Consider the following 20891-nt stretch of genomic DNA (forward strand, 5'->3'; position numbering starts at 1 on the left):
GTTTGGACTCTTCTGGAAATACACGGTACTTATTTATTTATACTTATGTGTGTGTGTCCAGGATAAAATTAAAACACTGGAAATTGAGTTGGATGAAGAGAAGGGCGGCGTGGAGCTGCTGAACGACCGCATCACACGCAGCAGAGATCAGGTACCAGAAATATCTGCACAAAGTATTTGAATACACATGCAAAGCAGCCGAAGGTACGTGTGTGTGATAGTGTGGCATCCACTCTTCCTGCTCTCAGGTGGACCAGCTTCGTTCAGAGTTGATGCAGGAACGTTCGGCGAGACATGACCTGGAAATGGACAAGAGTGCACTGGAGAGACAGGTATATGAGAATACTGTCCTATCATCTAGTGCATGGGGGTCAAACATGTGGCCCGGGGGCCAAAACCGGCCCGCCAAAGGTTCCATTCCGGCCCACGGGGTGAAAGTGCAAAAATTAACCTGAACAGTCAAGGTTGTTCCACATACAGACCAACGTGATCGACAGTAAAATAATAACAGCAGAATAACCCATAAATAATGACAACTACAGCTTTTCTTTGTGAAAAATTTAAGTGGAGAAAAAATAAGATTACACCGTGAAAATATTTGCATTTACAAAACTATTTTTTCCATAATAAAACGCAAATAAATACATTAATATAAAGAAAGATGAACAACCCAAAATGTGCAATTTTAACAATATTCTGCCTGTTACTAAATGTTTTGTGCATTTATGGATCCACTGTGATCTGGAGTTGTGTTAATATAATAATAAGAGATGTTATATGGTAGAAATTGTTCAAATTTCAGTTCCAGACTCCAAAATTTTAACAATATTCTGCCTGTTACTAAATGTTTATTTAACATTGTGTGTAATGTACATGTATAAATAATAAGTTGAGGCATAATATTGTTAAAATTGCACTAACTTTTCTACTGAAATATCTGTTTTTTTCAGGTTATTCACATCTTTTTTGTACAATTTAATCGGGTTTTTTTTTGTACTAAAACAAAATGAAAAACTTAGATTTGTCATTATTTATAGGTTATTAAGTCATTATTTTACTGGTCTGGCCCACTTGAGATCAAATTGAGCTAAATATGGCCCCTGAACCAAAATGAGTTTGACAACCCTGATCTAGTGCATGGGGGTCAAACATACGGTCCAGGGGCCAAAACCGGCCGACCAAAGGGTCCATTCCGGCTCACGGGGTGAAAGTGCAAAAATTAACCTGAACAGTCAAGGTTGTTCCACATACAGACCAACGTGATAGACAGTAAAATAATAACAGCAGAATAACCCATAAATAATGACAACTACAAATTTTCTTTGTGAATAATTTAAGTAAAAAAAAAAAAAGATTACACCGTGAAAATATTTACATTTACAAAACTATTTTTTCCACAATAAATAAATACATAAATATAAAGAAAGATGAACAACCCAAAATGTGCAATTTTAACAATATTCTGCCTGTTATTAAATGTTTATGTAACATTGTGTGTAATGTACATGTATAAATAATAAGTCGAGGCATAATATTGTTAAAATTGCACTAACTTTTCAAATGAAATGTCTGTTTTTTTTCAGGTTATTCACATCTTTTTTGTACAATGTAAATATTTTCATAATTTAATTGGGGGGTTTTGTACTAAAACAAAATGGAAAAACTTGGATTTGTCATTATTTCTAGGTTATTAAGTCATTATTTTACTGGTCTGGCCCACTTGAGATCAAGTTGGGCTAAATGTGGCCCCTGAACTAAAATGAGTTTGACACCCCTGATCTAGTGCATGGGGGTCAAACATACGGTCTAGGGGCCAAAACCAGCCCCCCAAAGGGTCCAATGCAACCTGTGGGATGAATTAGTAAGGCGAAAAAATTCCACTGAACATATTAAGAATCATTTTAGTTCAGGTTCCATATTCAGCACAATTCAATCTCAAGGGTTTCAGACCAGTAAAATATTATCATAATAAGTATAAATGAGGCCAACTCCAAATTCTCTTTGTTTTAATGTTTAGAAAAAAAAGCTAAATTACATCAGACTGTTTACATTTACAAACTATCTTTTCACCAAAAATATGAATAACCTGAAATGTATTAACCCTTTTATTCTTTTATTCTTCTTTTATTCTTTTATTCCTTCAGCTGTCACACTTTTAAAATCTGACCACTGTCATTTTAGTCATTTTATGAGATTTTTTTATGTTAGCAGAACCAACAGGGTCTTTTAGTCTTTTTGCCTGCATTGGTATTTATTGATTATTTATTGTTGATTATTTAATGCATTTATTTGTAATTGCTTCCAGTGGTCTTGTAGTTGTACACTGACTTATGTTTGTCACATTGCACTTTAGTGTGGGCTGATGTCTGTGGTAAGCTGCAAATGAACTGCCCGTCTGCGATAAATGAAGTTTTCTGAATCTGAATCTGAATCCCATCAAGACCCACTGTTAGTTTTGTGACACCTCCAAAATATATTTTTCTCTATATTTAACCTTTCTTAAGTGATTTATCAACATTATTATAATATTATCCTCTGTATTTTGTGGTTTTTCAGCGTAAATCATGTATTTTCATATATTTAATTTACTGATCATGTAGATGTTCGTTAAAGCTCAGAGTAAATTCAAAGGTTATTATATCAAAACTGGAAAAAAATAGGAAAAATAGACTTAAAGACTAAACATAAAAAGTGTCCTCATCCACTGTCATTTATCAAAGTCCAGAGGTTTTACTGATGAATCAATGTTGTAGAACATTACGGCGTTTCCACGGTAACTACGGACCCTCTGAACATCCAAATGGGTCATATCTGATGACCATTAAAAGATGAAAAACTGTATTTTACACCAATTATTTACATGGATTGATAGGATTAGTGGATCAGAAGTTATTAAACATTTTAGTTCAGTAGATGTGTTTTGGTCACCAGTGACTGTTTGGGTCTTTATGAGTTAAGAGATGTGTAATTTTAATGTGTATTTGCAGATCTACTGTGATCTGTATGTTGTAATGCACATGTGTAAATGATAAACTGAAGCAGAATATGGTTAAAATTGCATTTATTTTTCTTAGAAATTTTCATTTTTTTCCATAGTTGTTCATGTTATTCAGACTTTTTTAAAGGATTGTTTGTAGATGTAAATGTTTTCATCACATAATATTACTTTCTTCACACTAAAACCAAGAGAAAAGTTTAGAATTGACATTATTCCTATATTATTATGTTCTTATTTTTACTGGTCCAGCCCACTTCAGATCATACTGGGAGGATGTGGCCCCTGAACTAAAATGAGTTTGACATCCCTGCTCTAGTGCCTGTGTGATAGGTCAGTACGACTGGGCTAAAAATAGATTAAATATATAAACAGCTGGGGGAGAAAATGATCCAATTAGTAGGATTTTCCTTGCTGAAATCTGCATGAAGCTCAAAGATCCCCTGTGTCTGAATGAAGCCTGTTAAAGCAATAAACTCTGCACAGGAGATTCTACTACCAAGCGACAACTCCATCCAAATGGACTTTACAGCATTCCATTTTCTGTAACTCCTGAACCGTTTATGCCATCCACAAAATTCCAATGGCATCTGAAAGCTGAGATCCTGAGCTTTCCAACGCTAGATAACACTTTATGGTACCAGAGAGGAACTGATTCAGAGACTTCGACACAGTCTAAAAAACGCATGGAAATAGTAAAAAAAAAGTAAAATAATAATAATAATAATAATAATAATGACTAGAAGCACTCGGAGAGCGCAGACCTCCGCCAAGGCTGATCAGTGGCCCCCCCCCGTGGGCCCCCCCACCCCCGATCACCACCAAAATTTAATCATTTCTTCCTTATCCCATTTCCAACAAACCCTGAAAATTTCATCCAAATCTGTCCATAACTTTTTGAGTTATGTTGCACACTAACGGACAGACAAACAAACAAACAGACAAACAAACAAACAAACCCTAGCAAAAACATAACCTCCTTGGCGGAGGTAATAATAATAATAATAATAAAAATAATAATAATAATAATAATAATAATAATAATAATAATAATAATAATAATAATAATAATATGAAGCCATAATATGAATACTGAATGTTCAAGAGCAAAAAGCATGTTTAAGCAGATGTCAAATAGTTGAAATTTTATTTCAGTAATCTCAAAAAGTTTTGTTATGGACAGTTATAGTTGTTCTGATAATTAATATGCTACAAAGAAGTCCATTTTTTGTTTGGTTTTTTTCACTAAAACACACTGTTTTAAGCCTTTATTAATTATAATAATGATCATTAATGGCCAGATATTAAAAGTTGAGTTCTTCCTGAAAGCAAAGGTGCAAAAGAATCGGCAAAAAGGCATGTGAGAGTCTGGTTTCGACCGGCCCGATATGTAAAGTGTCATGGAAAAACTTTTGTTATGATTTGACGCTATATAAACAAAATACGATTGATTGATTGATTGGTTGGTTGGTTGGTTGGTTGGTTGGATGGTTGGTTGGTTGATTGATTGATTGATGTTCAGACACTTTTATTGCAAAGAAAACATGAAGACACCTAGACGGCCTGTTATAATGGCAGTCTAAAAAGGGTTAATTCATAAAAGACAAACATGTTTAATGCGATATTTTTGTTAAACTCTTTGAATTAAAGCTGAAAGTCCACACTTCAATCACATCTTAATTGTTTCATTTCACACCCACTATGATGATGTAAAACTCTGTCCAAATACATGTAGACCTGTGTGTGTAAAACTAATCTTCAGTATGATTTGTCTTGTTCTAAATCCACTTTTCTCATTCTTATCCCAGCTGAAGGAGCTGAGGACTCGCGTGGCGGACATGGAGGCGCAGACTCGGCCTTCAGCTGGTATCACTCTGCTGGAAAACAAGATTCAGGAGCTGGAGGAGAGACTACACAGTGAGGAAAGGTACGATCAAACACACTGGGCAAGTTCAAATTAAAAACCTCCTGAGAAATGTCATTAAAAATGAAGTGTGAATTCTGGTTTTGTTCGCTCAGGGAGAAGGCCAGTATCCAGGCGGCTCAGAGGCGAACGGAGCGGAAACTGAAGGAGGTGAACGCAACATTAGACCAGGAGAGAAACCAGCATGTGGAGCAGAGAGACCAAGTAAGAAGGAGAATGAAGCCCCCGCTGTTTGTTTGTTGAACCAAGTCACCTTCACAGCTTTAATTACGCCCTCGGAAATATGTGTAGTTAACTTTTATCCAGCCCCTGTTATAGTTTAACCCATAAAGACCCAGCACTACTTTTGTGTCAGTTCCCAAATGAAAATGTCTCTATATCTAACCTTTCTTAAGTGATTTATCTCCATTTATTTTAATATTATCCTCTGTATTTTGCATTTCATCAGTATAAATCACATGTTGTCCTGCATTTAATTCACTGACCATGAAAATGTTCATGAAAGCTCAGATTGACATTGAGGTTTATTAAATCAAAAACAGAGAAAACTGCAGGAAAGGGACTTTTTCAGTAAAATCTGACAATAACTGAACATGAATCGTGCATTTCCATTGACTGTCATTGATACAACTCCATGGGTTTTACTGGTGAATCAATGTTGTATTAGATGATGGTGTTTCCATGGTAACTACGGAGCCTCTGAACGTCCAAATCTGATGACCATGAAAAGATGAAAAACTCTATTTCACACTAATTATTATTTATATGTATTGATAGGTTTAGTGGATGAAGTGGTATTAAACAGTTTAAATCAGTAGATGCTTTTGGTCGGTGATGGATGTTTGGGTCTTTAGGGGTGAAACATTAACCCTTTATCGGGCAAGTGACTATTTTTGATCATTTCTGCATACATTACAATACAGTGACAGCAACAGTTACAGTGAGTCAGCAGTCTCAGGTCCAATGTGGTCTACAGGGTCTGTAAGGTCCAATGTGGTCTACAGGGTCTGTAGGGTCCAATGTGGTCTACAGGGTCTGTAAGGTCCAATGCGATCTACGGGGTCTGTAAGGTCCCATGTGGTCTACAGGGTCTGTAGGGTCCAATGTGGTCTACAGGGTCTGTAAGGTCCAATGTGGTCTACAGGGTCTGTAAGGTCCAATGTGGTCTACAGGGTCTGTAAGGTCCATCTCTGCATGAACAGTGAGTGGACCTGCTTTGTTCGGTACCATGCAGTAATGGTACTAATGTAAGGACTGATGTTCAAAGGGATCATGTGGATGTGGACAGGGGTCTGGATCAGCACGCATGTTGGTCTAATGTTCTAAAATACATGTTCTTTTCACCTTACATGTTTTTTTTTTTTTTCATATATACTTCTTGGATTTTTTTTTTTTTTTTTTTGCAACTTATGGGTAAGGAACCAAATATGGTAACTTCATTAACTAGGGCTGCATGATATTGGCAAAACTTGCAATATGGGTGTACAGCATTGCGATAACGATAATACTGCGATATTTCTCGTTCACCTAAAGAAATAAAAATTTCATCTACAAAGAAAAATGTTCCTTAACAATATTAAAATGAGCCAATTGTTTGTATGCTGACTCAGTTATTTAGAAATTAACACACAATACTTCTACAATCAGTTACACAGTTCTGTCCAGGAGCCTGGTGACGCTGCTACCATAGACCTTCAGACACAAACATAGGCAAATATTTTTTCATTTATTCACATATAACAATGTGTAAATGACATGGATGTATTTCATAATAACAGATGTGCCAGGGTAAGAGCTTTAACAAAACAATATTCCATCGCTTGCCTGGTTTGGTAAATACTGCATATAAAAATAAAATCTTTAAATATAAGTGTTCAGGCCTTGCCCAAAGTTGTGCTCGGAAAATATTCTCATTTTTTCAACATTAATAACACGTAAACTTGCATTCAACCAACATTAGTAGCATTATTTCAGGTTTTTTTTTGCTAGAAAAACTAGTATGTTAGAGTGGTTGACTAAACCATTCTGGTACCCCATGGCATGTAAAACAGAAAGTTAATGAAAAAAAGAAAGAAAATAAAGTATTGCACATCTTTGTGATATGAATATTGCACACTCCATTATTGCAATAACAATATTTTTTCAATATATTGTGCAGCCCTATTATTATTCTTGATTTTCTACAAAATAATTTAAAAAAAAAATTGGAAAAATGTCCTCCAATAACACACTAGGCAAGGCAAATGTATTTGTATAGCACAATTCATACACAGGGCAGTTCACAGTGCTTTACAAAAATGGAAAAGAGACAGGTTGAAAATATACAATCACAATTAAAACATAATCAATAAAACATAAATTATAACACTGGTCAACAACAAATTTATTGTTTAAGTTTTTTGAGCTGATTTAGGATAGTTTTGGTGTGCTGAATCCAAAAATCACATTAATTTTGCTCAATCAGGTCAACTTTCTGAACTATGCTACATATTGGCTTTTTAACATTTTTGCTTACATTTATGGGCATTTTCACATCATATGATACAAAATTCTTTCATATTTCTTGCAATAAACGAGTTCTGAAGATTTTACTTTTGCCAATTTATGATTAATATTTTTTTTAACATTACAGGTGAATGAAATGGCTTCGACTAGAAGATCTTGCAAAAATAAGCCTGACGTATTCTGCTACGTCTGCGGTGAATACACCATTGTACCTAACAGGAATCCTGTTAGAAAATTGTTTTTTTTTCACTTAAAACCTATGTTGGGTGAGAACTATATAAAAAAATCAACTGATAAAGTCACAAAAATGTAATCAATTTTGTGAAAAGATCAAATTTTTCAAAATCAAATGAGCAAAAAAAACCTGACCTGATTGAGAAAAACAGATGTCATTTTTGGATTTAGCGGTGCAAAATGGTCCTAATTCAGTTGAAAAAACCTAGACAACTTGCAAAAAACATTTTTTTGTAACCCAGTGTAATCAGTTACAATAAAGTAAAAGAGAAGGGTGCAGATAGAACCCTTTCAGTTGTTTCATGCCCAGTTGAACAGAGCCGTTTTCAGCCTGGACTTAAACATTATCAGAGTAGACGTCTGTCTCACAACATCAGGGAGACCGTTTCAGAGTTTAGCTGCATGGAACTGAAACACAGCTTCACCTAAAAAATGTAGGACTTCAGAGTATTTCTATGAGTGTCCTATAAAGGGTTAATTATGCCCTGTAGTTCACTTTTAGCCACCCCCTGTTGTCCTTTAATCAATAATACATTTGAGACGGTGCTTAAATGCTTCTTTTACATCGGACTAACCTCAGCTGTGACCCCCTCTGACCCAAACCCCACCTCATTTGGCCACCAGAACGCTCCCTGACCCCCCTCCACCCCCGTCCCTGATCCTCTTTCTGCTGCATTTGCTATTTTTAAGGATGCGTTCCTTTTTACCCCTGTCCGTCCTGCTTCTCCCCTCTACCCCCTCCCCTTTTCCCACTGCCCACGTCGTCACCTCTGACCTCCTCTGTTCCCCTCTAACCCCCTGCCTGTCCCTCTCCGTTACCAGCTGTCTCTGCGGGTGAAGGCCCTGAAGCGGCAGTTGGACGAGAGCGAGGGCGAGGTGGAGCGCCTGGAGGGGGTCCGCCGGAAGGTTCTCAGGGACTTGGAGGAGCAGCAGGAGCTCCAGGAGGCGCTGCAGGCCAAAGTCACAGCGCTGGAGAGTGAACTAAAGTGAGACTTCAAATATTTCCTCAGTGAAATTATGTTGAACCAAGGTATTACATTTAACATCAGGGCCGCTCTGAGCTTTATAACTCCAACTTCTGCAGAATTTGGAAAAGAGCAATAAATCAACGTCTATGGCAAGGTTATTACACTGGTCTAGAATTTTTTAGAAATGATTTGCTTCAGAGATTAAATGTGCTAAATGTTACGTATTTTAATAAGATTAATTGGAAAATAAATGACAAAAGTGCCGGTTTGCTGATGTTTTCAAGGTATATGATTAAGTGTTATTACACATATATATTGGTTTATGTACATTTATATAATAGTTTTATAAATCTTCCACTAAATAGAACCTGTAAAGTGAACGTATTCTAATGTGCAGACAGTGTTTTGAAGTAGATCTTGTAGCTCTGAGACAAATATTCCTTTTGAGTCAAACCCATTCTCTCGTTAATTCTTGAATTTCACATTTTGACCCAAGGCTGTATCTTGGAAAGTTCAGCCAACCAGCATTTTTTACTTGATTTTTTCTTTATCAGTGACTCTCATGTGGTAAAATTTCATTACTTCTATTCTGGAAGCATTTTCCTTGTAGACCAGTGTTATCGTCTACGAAAACTAACGAAATGACGAAAACTAGAATTGTAAAAACATTTTCGTTAACTGAAATAAATAAAAACTATAATTGAAAGAAAAAAAACAACTAACTGAAACTGTATTGTGTGCTTACAAAACTAACTAAAACGTATAAAAATTATGGATAAAATTCCCTTAGTTTTCGTCTTTGTCAATGTCGGATTGATAAGAAATCGATTTATTTCCCTCAAGCAATTTTAGCTGCTGGCACCATATGATATTTAACGGTCCGTCACTTGTGGTTTAGAGTCGTCTTCTGGTCTCCACTCTACCTGGAAACATGGAGACTAAAGTTGGGAGAAAGCAGCAGAGTCCTGAATGGGATTTATTTGAATATGAAGGAGAAGAAGAGAAAAAATATGAAAAAACTAAAACTGAACTAAAACTAAGTATTTAGAAAATAACAAAAACTAATAAAAACTAGCAAACCTGCTCTAAAAACGAATTAAAACTGACTGAATTAGAGAAAAAAAAGTCAAAACTAAATAAAACTAAACTATAATGAAAAATCCAAAACTATTATAACCTTGGTCTATGGCAGGGGTGTCAAACTCATTTTCTTCCGTGGGCCACATTCAGACCAATTTAATCTGAAGTGGGTCGGACCAGTAAAATAATAGCATGACAGCCAATAAATACTGACTGCTCCAAACTGTTTTAGTGCAAAAAATAACATTCAATTATACCAGTATGTATATTTACAAACAATCCAAACAAAAAGGATGTGAATAACCTGAAAAAAATGAAATTTGTTAAGAAATATGAGTAAAATTTTATCAATATTATGCCTCAATTTACCATTTATACACGTGCATTACAAATTGGATCTACAAACACTAAACACTTAGTAACAGGCGGAATATTGTTAAAAATTGCACTTAATTTTCTTTAGACATTTCAGGTTGTTCATCTTTGTTCAGGTTATTCACATTTTATTGCTAACCCTTTCATGCATGAATTATGAGAACATTAATGAAGATTTTTTTTAAGTGTGAGTATTTTTATTTGTTTTTACGCATGAAAAAAAGAAAAAAAATCATGAACCTATTTTTCATGGAATGACAAAAACGTCCACTCAGCTGGACACCATTCATTCAATTTTAGAAGCAAAGAAACATGTATTTACAGATATACTGTGTGAAAATTATGAAATAAAAACAAGTTTAATGCTGCTATTCTGATGTTTTCTCACATTTTAACAGCCTTTTTGTTTAAAAAAAAAATCCCAAAACTGTTAATTACAGTCTAATAACAATTAGCTTTTCTTTTTTTTTTTTTTTTCACAGTCAAACGTGTAACTGCAGATCAGGTTTATCTAGAACAGCAAACTTACAGTCATGGTATGAATTACAGTGTATGGGATGATGCATAAGTGTCCTCTGTGTTAGCCGATATGGAACTAAAACAACAAAACCCATAAATATACAAGAGAATACCTTTGAACAGCTGTCCACTGTAGTGACCACTATGCATGAAAGGGTTAAAGCAGGGGTGTCAAACATGCGGCCCAGGGGCCAAAACCGGCCCGCCAAAGGGTCTAATCCGGCCCGCGGGATGAATTAGTGAAATACAAAAATTACATTGAAGATATTAACAATCAAGGATGTCAAAACAAATTTAGTTCAGTTCCATCTAAAGTGGGTCAGACCAGTAAAACACTATCATAATAAACTATTAACAATGAAAACCACATATTTTTCTCTTTGTTTTAGTGTAAAAAAAAAAAGTAAAATTACACAAAAATGTTAAAATTTACAGACTAGCCTTTTACAAAAAATGTGAAAAACCTGAACAAATATGAACAACCTGAAATGTCTTAAGAGATTTAAGAGTAATTGTACCAATATTCTGTCTGTTATTAAATGTTTTGTGTGTTTGTAGATCCACTGTGATCTGTAAGTTATAATGTGCATGTATAAATGATAAACTGAGGCAGAATATTGTTAAAATTACACTTATTTTTTCAGTTTGTTCATGTTATTCACATCTTTTGAAAGGATAGTTTGTAGATGTAAACCTTTCATAATGTAAATTTACTTTTTTCACTCATAAACAGAGAAAAGTTTGGAGTTGACATTATTTATATACTATTATGTTATTATTTTACTGGTTCAGCCCACTTCAGATCAAATTTAGCTGAATGTGGCCCCTGAACTAAAATGAGTTTGACACCCCTGAGTTAAAGGATAGTTTGTCAATGTAAACATTTTCATAATTTAATGTTTTTTGCACTAAATCAAAGAGAAAAAAAAAAAAAGTTGTTGTCATCATTTATAGGTTATTTTGATATTATTTTTCAGTTTGATGGCCTAACTTGCACTTTGCAAATTCATCCCGTGGGCCGGATTGGAGCCTTTGGCGGGCCGGTTTTGGCCCCCGGGCCACATGTTTAACACCTGTGGTCTATGCCATCTACAGGATTCAAGGAGACTTTTATTGTCATTCCATATAAGTACGCGGTGCATGAGAGGAATGGAATTATATACTAAGGTCCTATTAAAAGAGGCAATTACATAACCATTGTTTTTGATGACTTTTGATGGTCTAATAATTTTTTCCAGGACTGTATATTGTCCTACCCCAGTTTTACATGGTTTAGTTAATCAGCTAACACTCCCCATGCATTCACACTAGAGTCATTGAAATCATTCTGTAAATAAAAAACATGCTTTTTTTGTGCAGTATTTGTCTTTAACTCAGTGTTTTTCAACCTTGGTCGTGGGGTCGCCTGGAATTCAAATGGGGTCGCCTGACATTTCTAGAAATTGATAAAATAAAAACAATAATAATAAAAAAAAATATATGGTGAGTTGACAGAGACAATCCCAATCCATAAAAGACATGACAAACTGTGAAGGTGAAACTGAAGCACTGTGGTACTGTTTATCTGTCAAATGTTCATTGTGGTCGGTTTCAGATGCTGCAGCTCTTTCATAATTCATAGTTTGAGTTCTTGTTTGTTCAGTATTAATTGTCAGCCTTGGAAATCCAAGCTGGACTGACTGTACATATCCTGACCAAGGAAAATAAAATTCTCCCTTTGTGTAGTAATCTACACTTGGTTTTTCTGCCTCCATCCATAATAATATGCATTATAAAGACTAAATGTCCTCTGAAATTAACATTTATTTGCAACATAGTATAGCAAACTATTACATGATCAAAAACAAATTAATTTTAGCAAAAAAAAATAAAAGTCTCTGTTTGAATATTTGGGGTCGCCAGAAATGTGTGATGTTAACCCTTTCATCCATTGTGGTCACTACAGTGGACAGTTCTTCTCCAGCTGTTCTCTTGTATATTCATAGGTTTTGTTGTTTTAGTTCCATATGAGCCAATACAGTGGACACTTACGCAACATCCCATAATACACTGCAATTCATACAATTACTATAACTTTGCTGTTTTTGATAAACCTGGTCTGCAGTAACATATTTAAGTGTAAATCAGTTATTTGTTTAGACAAAAAGAGTTGTTTTTTGCATATTATATGAGGTAATAACTAGCATTAGAGTATGTTAAAATGTGAGAAAACATCAAATTAGCAGCCTTAAAAATGTTTTTATTTCATTGTTTTCATTTTACTTTCTGTTATTGGGTTTTAAATACATATTTCTTTACTTAAAAAATTAAATGCATGGACATTTTTGTAACTCCACGAAAAAAAAAAAAAAAACTCAATCATAATTTTTTTTTATGCCTAAGGAGGTATAAAACCACTCCAGAAAAAAAAAAAAACTTGACTAAGGTTCTCATAATTCATGCATGAAAGGGTTAAAATGGGGTCATGAGCCAAAAAAGGTTGGAAACCACTGCTTTAACTGTAACCACTTTAATACCATAGATGATCTTCCCACTAGGTGGCAGTCTATAGTAATGAGATGGACATGCTTTTATTCACTGAGCTAAAACCACTGAACTTTTTTTTTTTTTTTTTTTGCTGTTTGTTCCCTTACAGACGGAAGGTGCCGACACACCGCACGACTCTGGGCTCAACGTTAAGCTCCGAGGATGAGGACGGTTTCTATGACACCAACCTCACCTCCATCCTGAACGAAAGCCACCTACAGACCTCCAACTGCTGAGGAAAGTGAGGGCGAGAGGAGAGAAAAAAAAAAACACACCTATAAAAAGATTCTTTTTTTTTTTTTTTCTTTTTTTTTTGCAGTGCAGAACTTGTCAGAGAAAGGTACTCAGGGCATCACAGACTCACTCGTATGAAGACGACGGTTGCCATGCAGTTCAGCCTTGCCTTGCAGTTGCTCTCCACTTTATTTTTAGTGCAGCGGTCCAACAGTTGTCAGGATAATTCAATTGCATTTTGTAGCCTTCAGCTGTGATTATCATTACTTCACTGCTTTCTGTCTTGAGATCTGATGTTATTTTAATGAGAAGAATCACAGTTCAATTACACACTTTTACTGCATCTCATATACCTTCAGCTGTAACATGAAGCCTTTTAACTTGTGCATTATATTAACAGGACATTACTGAGGCATGGTTTACTGTAGCGTGGTGTTGTATTTTATTAGTTAAGCTCCAATGATGCCAGACCTGCAACTTCATACCACTTTTAAAACCAAAAAGCAGCTTTTTTTTTTCTAATTCTTACACTTATTTCTGTGCTTGCTTACGCATGAAAAGTCACGTCTGTCAGTGTTTTTAGCAGCTGTGTGTATTAGAATTGATGTTTTGTCATTTTTATTGCCGTTGAATGTGACAATGACGGGCCATTTTAAGCTGAGCCTGTATTTTTACACTGTATTAGCTGTTTAAGACAATCAAAAATCAAATATTCATATAGTAGCACTGTGGAGATCAGTCTCGGAGATCAATCGTCTCCTTATACATTTTCTACTTTCATGACTGTACGTCTGATTATAGCCCAGTTTATCTCTTTATATTTAGCTTGGTTCATGTGCATGTCCCACTGAAATGCCTTAAAAATCAGCTCTGTGTACGTTTGTGTTATTTACTGCATGTTTTCTGTTCAAACTGCTGCTGTAACGTCTTATTAGTCGTATCCCCAGTGCTTGCCTCTGCTTGAATCTTCCTACATTCCCACTAAAAGAGACATTTGCTCAGATTTGGAAGCTTTCCACACCGTTTTTGGCTGATGAATGTTTATTATACTCTAAATGACATTTTGATAATGTCATCATGTGTCACTTTTAACATTTTTATTGGAGCAGTAACTGTACACGAAACGATGCTATGAAGTTTATTAAGCTGCTGGTAGCGTTTGATATGTGGTGCAGAGCTTTGTAAGCTTTCCCTGAAATTTTAACAATATTTTAAGAACATTTTGGACCATATAGAAATACAATAAAACAAATATTCTATTATACTAGTCTTGCGTTTGATGTTTTAATGTGTGCAAATAGTGTGATTTCTTCTTTGCTATGTGAGCCTTAAGGACTGATGTTATCACTGACTGTTTGCTTTGTTCATTTTTTCATTAGATGGATCTGTTGAAACATCTTCTCTATGCCGTTAAATTATGGGAAGGAAATTAACTATCTGATCCCATGAGTGTTGCATCACACTTGGCTCCTTTGTGGATTAACAGCAAAGAGTGGCAGGTTAAAACCCCGTAGTGGGTTCAGTTTTGTGTTACTGTTTTACATTTGGTGACTTCTCATATCCAACTTTTCATCCCCTTCCAGTTCAATGAAAACTACATATCGACTGATTCTTAGAATATTTGTGGCAAAATGAAAAATTAAATGTTACTGTATGGGTTGAGAGAAACAAGAGCAGGGGAAAAAATTCGACATTACAAAGATAAAATATTCTTTTGGTTGATGTTTTAGACATACTGTAAGTGTTTCTCACAGTTTTTTAATTTATAGTGAATAAGTGATGTATTAATTTTGGCTGTCTTATGTTTTGTTTTGTTTGTTTGCAGACGAAAATTAGTTATTTTTTACTAATTCTGGCATATTTACATGGATGTATTTTTTTTTATACAGCAATGTTCATAAATGTGCATGGTCCCTATTAAATAAACCAGTAAAATAAAATATAAGAACAGCAACACTGCAAACATACAAGGATCTCATATAATATGATGCATTATTGTAGATTAAACTATCAACAGTCCATAAAGTAGTTCAAAGGAGGTTAGTTTTTAAACATGTGAAGCAGTAAAATGTAACATGCACATAATTAACACATCATGTAAAATTTATCAAAAACATCACATAAACACTCATACGGACCATTTTACTGCAGTATGAGTACTTTCACTTCACACTTCATATTGTGCTGATACTATTTCCATCACTGAAATCTAGTTTATTAACTCCCCTGACAATAATATTAAAAATTCCAGGATTGATTGATTGATTGATTGGTTGGTTGGTTGGTTGGTTGGTAGATTGATTGATTTCAGATATGCAAAGAAACAAAATAAAACAAAACAAAGCAAAATAAGACCAAAACAAAATAACTTTTAAATGAACAGAATCTATCTTCAAGTATGTGCAAGTCTGAATTTTGCATGGTCAAAAAGGAGTAGGAAGAAGTATAAACTTATTTAATCCTACGCCTCAAGTGCTTTTACACCTTTATCACTAACTTAATACAAGAATTAAACAATATTTTTTTTCCAAATTTTAGCATTCAACCACAATAAATATATAATGCAGTAATTGAATTATACACAACAGTTGAGGATTATTATCTTATTCTCTATACTTTGCTTACTTTATTTTTGTAACTCCATACTTTATTTACCCTGAAAATGTTTAGATTTATTAGTACACTGTAAAAAATCAAAATCTTACCAAGTGTATTTTTCTCATTTCTAGTCAAAATATCTCATCACACTTAAATTAAGACATAAAGAGTAACTTTTCAGTGAAATATAACCACTTATTTTAGACAATATATCTTGAAAATCTTATTTCAAGAAATCTTACCAAGATAATTTTCACTTGTGCCATTGGCAGATTTTTTTTTTTTTGCTTGAATTAAGCAAAAAAAAAAATATATATTGAATTAAGCAAAAAAAAAATCTTAAATTAAGCAAAACAAAATCTGCCAATGGAACAAGTGAAAATTATCTTGGTAAGATTTCTTGGAATAAGATTTTCCAGATCTATTGCCTAAAAGTAAGTTCTTATATCTCACTGAAAAGTTACTCTTTAGGTGTTTATGTCTTATTTTAATCATGAGATATTTTGACTAGAAATGAGAAAAATACACTTGGTAAGATTTTGATTTTTTACAGTGTACCTGTCTTTATTACCTGCAAGGATTTTATACAGTGCATCTGGTACTTATTCATATTGTATGTTGCACTTCCAATGCTGCTGTTATATCTAGGTTAAATAAATAAACTTTATCTAACTTTATCTACTTGGTTATGTGAAAAATAAAGAATGCGTTTTCCATTATATAAAGTTGGTGCTGTTTCTGATCCGGGTTCAAATGTACCTGGCACTTGTCTAGGAGTTTGTTTCTTTTAGCCCTGGCTGAATTTCTTCCTCCAGACTCAACGCCTGTAATCCTTTGTTGGTTTACTGTAATTACTGAAGACATCAAGCTGTAATCATGACTCCTCCCTTGTCTTCCTCCTAAATTTAACCTCTGATTATCCGAGGTTAAGACTTTCCTTTACTCATTCCTTAAACTTGTTTTGGATTCTACACATTCAGAGTTTGACATAATGTCTGTAAATGCTGCTCACATGTGGGTGGGTCAAAACACGGTATTCGAAATCTCTCTGACAGGACATTTTAGAGACAATTTGACAGATTAGTGTTGTTAAATGACTCACGTTTTTACTTTTAAATTAATTTTTGCTTTAGTTGGACCATAAAGGATTATCCAAAAAAAGGAGCTACTTTATATTGAAATAAATGTTGGAATGGCAATCAATTAAAGTTCGCTCTCTGATGGGACATTACTGTGTTTTGACCCGGGTGCGTTCATAGAGAATCTTCTCTGTAGATGACATATGATTCTGTACTGTATTGAACAACGTCATACAATTTGCTGTACTCAAAATATTAGTGCGATCAGCAAATATTCCGCATTTATGTTCATATTTTTCCAAAGATGTGTTGGTTTTTATGCACAGTGACAATCATTTTATTATTTATGGGCTTTACTTCTCATTTAAAACTTAGAAAAACAGGGGATGTACAGGTTTTAAACACAGAAACATATTAATTTCTCAGCCTAGTTTTGTGTATATGACTTTCAGCTGCATATTACAAGTTTAAATCCTTTGACATCTAACCCTTAACGTGCTTTAAAATAACGTACACAGCTTCCATTGTACATTTATAAAAGTGGCTAGAGATCAAACATCGACTAAACCATACAAAAATATTAGTGCGATCAGCAAATATTCCATATTTATGTTCATATTTTTCAAAAGACGTGTTGGTTTTTATGCACAGTGACAATCATTTTATCATTTATGGGCTTTACTTCTCATTTAAAACTTAGAAAAACAGGGAATGTACAGGTTTTAAACACAGAAAAATATTAATTTGTCAGCCCAGTCCTGTGTATATGACTTTTAGGTGCATATTACAAGCTTAAATCTTTGACATCTAACCCTTAACGTACTTTAAAATAAGGTAAAGAGCTTCCATTGTACATTTATAAAAGTGGCTACTGATCAAACAACGACCAAACCATACAAAAATATTAGTGCGATCTGCAAATATTCAGCATTTACATTGATGTTTTTCAAAAGACGTGTTGGTTTTTATGCACAGTGACAATCAGTTTATCCTTGTATGGGCTCTACTTCTCATTTAAAGCTTAGAAAAACAGGGACTGTACAGGTTTTAAACACAGAAAAATACTAATTTGTCAGCCCAGTCCTGTGTATATGACTTTCAGCTGCATATTATAAGCTTAACTCCTTGACATCTAACCCTTAACATGCTTTAAAATAAGGTACAGAGCTTCCATTGTACATTTGTAAAAGTGGCTACTGATCAAACAACGACCAAACCATACAAAAATATTAGTGCGATCAGCAAATATTCCGTATTTATGTTCATATTTTTCAAAAGACGTGTTGGTTTTTATGCACAGTGACAATCATTTTATCATTTATTGGCTTTACTTCTCATTTAAAACTTAGAAAAACAGGGAATGTACAGGTTTTAAACACAGAAAAATATTAATTTCTCAGCCTAGTTTTGTGTATACGACTTTCAGCTGCATATTATAAGCTTAAATCCTTGACATCTAACCCTTAACGTGCTTTAAAATAAAGTACAGAGCTTCCATTGTACATTTATAAAAGTGGCTACTGATCAAACAACGACCAAACCATACGTGCATTAAGTCAGTGTGTGTTTACTTTGGGTTGGGTTTTTCTGAGTGCGATGTACTTGAATGAACTTCATTCACACACTTGACTCTTTACTCTGAGAGGGAGTTGACAAAGCAGATGAGCTGTAGTTATTGTAGGTTATTGTGTTGAACTCATTTGTATAACGTGAGTACTTAAGCCACTTAGAATAATGATATATAGAGTTAAACTGAGAGCAGACAAAGAGATATGTTGTCAAAACAAGCAGAAGGACATTGGAGTGTGATAATAAAGTAGAGTTAAATGTTTGGATCCGATGCGAGGATTATGCTTCGGCCTGCCTTAATAATAATCCTGCGTTTTGGTTTTGACACACCTCTGTCTCAAGCAAGCAACAACATGACTAGACAGCATGTTGTAGCTTCAGTACAGTACAACACATTTTAGATTTTTGAGCAATTACTTACATGAAACTATGTTCAATATACAGTGGTGGAAAAAGGTTTTTAGACTCCCCATGCATTTGTGATATTTTGCATTATGAATCACTCTTAAATCATTAAATTCTGCCAAGTATTGTTCCATTCTATAAACCCACATGCCTCCTTCTGCACATGCTCTGTTCCATCAAGGTCAAAACTGGGTGTTTCGACAAAACAATGAAAAACATCCAGGGCATGAAATGTTGAAACTGTCAAGAATGTAGTTTTGTTATTTTTTTCTTGTTAACAACAGACAGACCAAAAAAAAGAAAGAAAAAAAAATGCATTTGATTGTGTTTGTCTGATGCAGCCATATTTCATGGTAATATCTGAACTTTTCTACAACTTTATGCTGATAAACACTGGTTTATAGTGATAGACTTAATATTGTGCCTATATTTTCTTGTGTTGCTAATGCTAATGCTAACTTTCAGACTAATTTGTTTATGAACGCATAAATAAATGTGAATGACCAGTGAAAAGTTGATAACATTATGTGCTGCTCACTTTTAATCCCCCTCAACCAAATAGTTACTGCTCTATAATTTAGATTAGATTGTCTTTGTGTTAAACCTATTACATACATATTTATATTTGAAAGTACTCAGATATTATAATTGCACAAGGCCATTTGACCATGAAAAAGTAGGTCATGGTCAAATATTTTTAATAGGCTTCTGCTCCATGTCAAGAAGCATCCACAGTATAAATTTGGTGCAAATATGTCAATGCATTCTTCAGATAATGTGATTATGTCGAATGTTGAATGGACAGACAGACAGATGGACGGACAGATGGACGACAAAACGATTACAATACCTCTCAGCCAAGGAATAATAAAAAACCAAAAACCTTTTCCACTTCTGTATGATGATAAACACTGATTTATGGTGATAGACTTGATATTTGTGCCTATATTTTCTTGTGCTGCTAATGCTAATGCTAATTTACAGACTAATTTGCTTATGAACTCTTAAATAAATGTGAATGACCTGTGAAAAGTTGATAGAAACCTAAAACCTTTGTCCACTAATGTATGCTGATAAACTGATTCATGGTGATAGACTTGACATTTGTGCCTAAATTTTCTTGCTGCTAATGCTAATGCTAATTTACAGACTAATTTGCTTATGAACACAAATGTGAATGACCTGTGAAAAGCTGAGAGAAACCAAAAACCTTTTCCCACTACTGTATGCTGATAAACACTGATTTATGGTGATAGACTTGATATTTGTGCCTATATTTTCTTGTGTTGCTAATGCTAAAGGTAATGCTAATTTACAGACTAATTTGCTTATGAACACAAATGTGAATGACCTATGAAAAGTTGATAGAAACCAAAAACCTTTTTCCACTACTGTATGTTGATAAACACTGATTTATAGACTTGGTATTTGTGCCTATATTTTCTTGTGTTGCTAATGCTAATGTTAATTTACAGCCTAATTTGCTTATGAACTCTTAAATAAATGTGAATGACCTGTGAAAAGTTGATAGAAACCTAAAATCTTTGTCCACTAATGTATGCTGATAAACTGATTCATGGTGATAGACTTGATATTTGTGCCTACATTTTCTTGCTGCTAATGCTAATGCTAATTTACAGACTAATTTGCTTATGAACACAAATGTGACTGACCTGTGAAAAGTTGATAGAAACCAAAAACCTTTTTCCACTACTGTATGCTGATAAACACTGATTTATAGACTTGTTATTTGTGCCTATATTTTCTTGTGTTGCTAATGCTAATGTTAATTTACAGCCTAATTTGCTTATGAACTCTTAAATAAATGTGAATGACCTGTGAAAAGTTGATAGAAACCTAAAATCTTTGTCCACTAATGT

At 34.2% G+C, this 20891-nt stretch overlaps 1 protein-coding gene across 5 annotated transcripts in view; it reads left to right on the forward strand.

Moving 5' to 3' along the window:
* The window catches only part of cgnb (cingulin b), a 70731-nt gene extending 56104 nt beyond the window's left edge, over positions 1–14627 (forward strand). For 4 of the 5 annotated variants that reach the window (XM_030147384.1, XM_030147387.1, XM_030147386.1 and 1 more), the window contains 6 exons: positions 62–151; positions 249–332; positions 4804–4922; positions 5015–5123; positions 8481–8644; positions 13236–14627. In XM_030147384.1, coding sequence (XP_030003244.1) covers positions 62–151; positions 249–332; positions 4804–4922; positions 5015–5123; positions 8481–8644; positions 13236–13362 — 693 coding nt within the window. In that variant the 3' untranslated portion in view covers positions 13363–14627. Of the gene's footprint in view, positions 1–61; positions 152–248; positions 333–4803; positions 4923–5014; positions 5124–8282; positions 8645–13235 lie in introns of those variants that run through there. The other variant, XM_030147388.1, reaches the window with a different exon arrangement.
* The last annotated feature ends 6264 nt before the right edge of the window (positions 14628–20891 follow it).

The sequence above is a fragment of the Sphaeramia orbicularis genome, chromosome 11, assembly GCF_902148855.1.
Source record: "Sphaeramia orbicularis chromosome 11, fSphaOr1.1, whole genome shotgun sequence".
Taxonomy (NCBI): Eukaryota; Metazoa; Chordata; class Actinopteri; order Kurtiformes; family Apogonidae; genus Sphaeramia; species Sphaeramia orbicularis.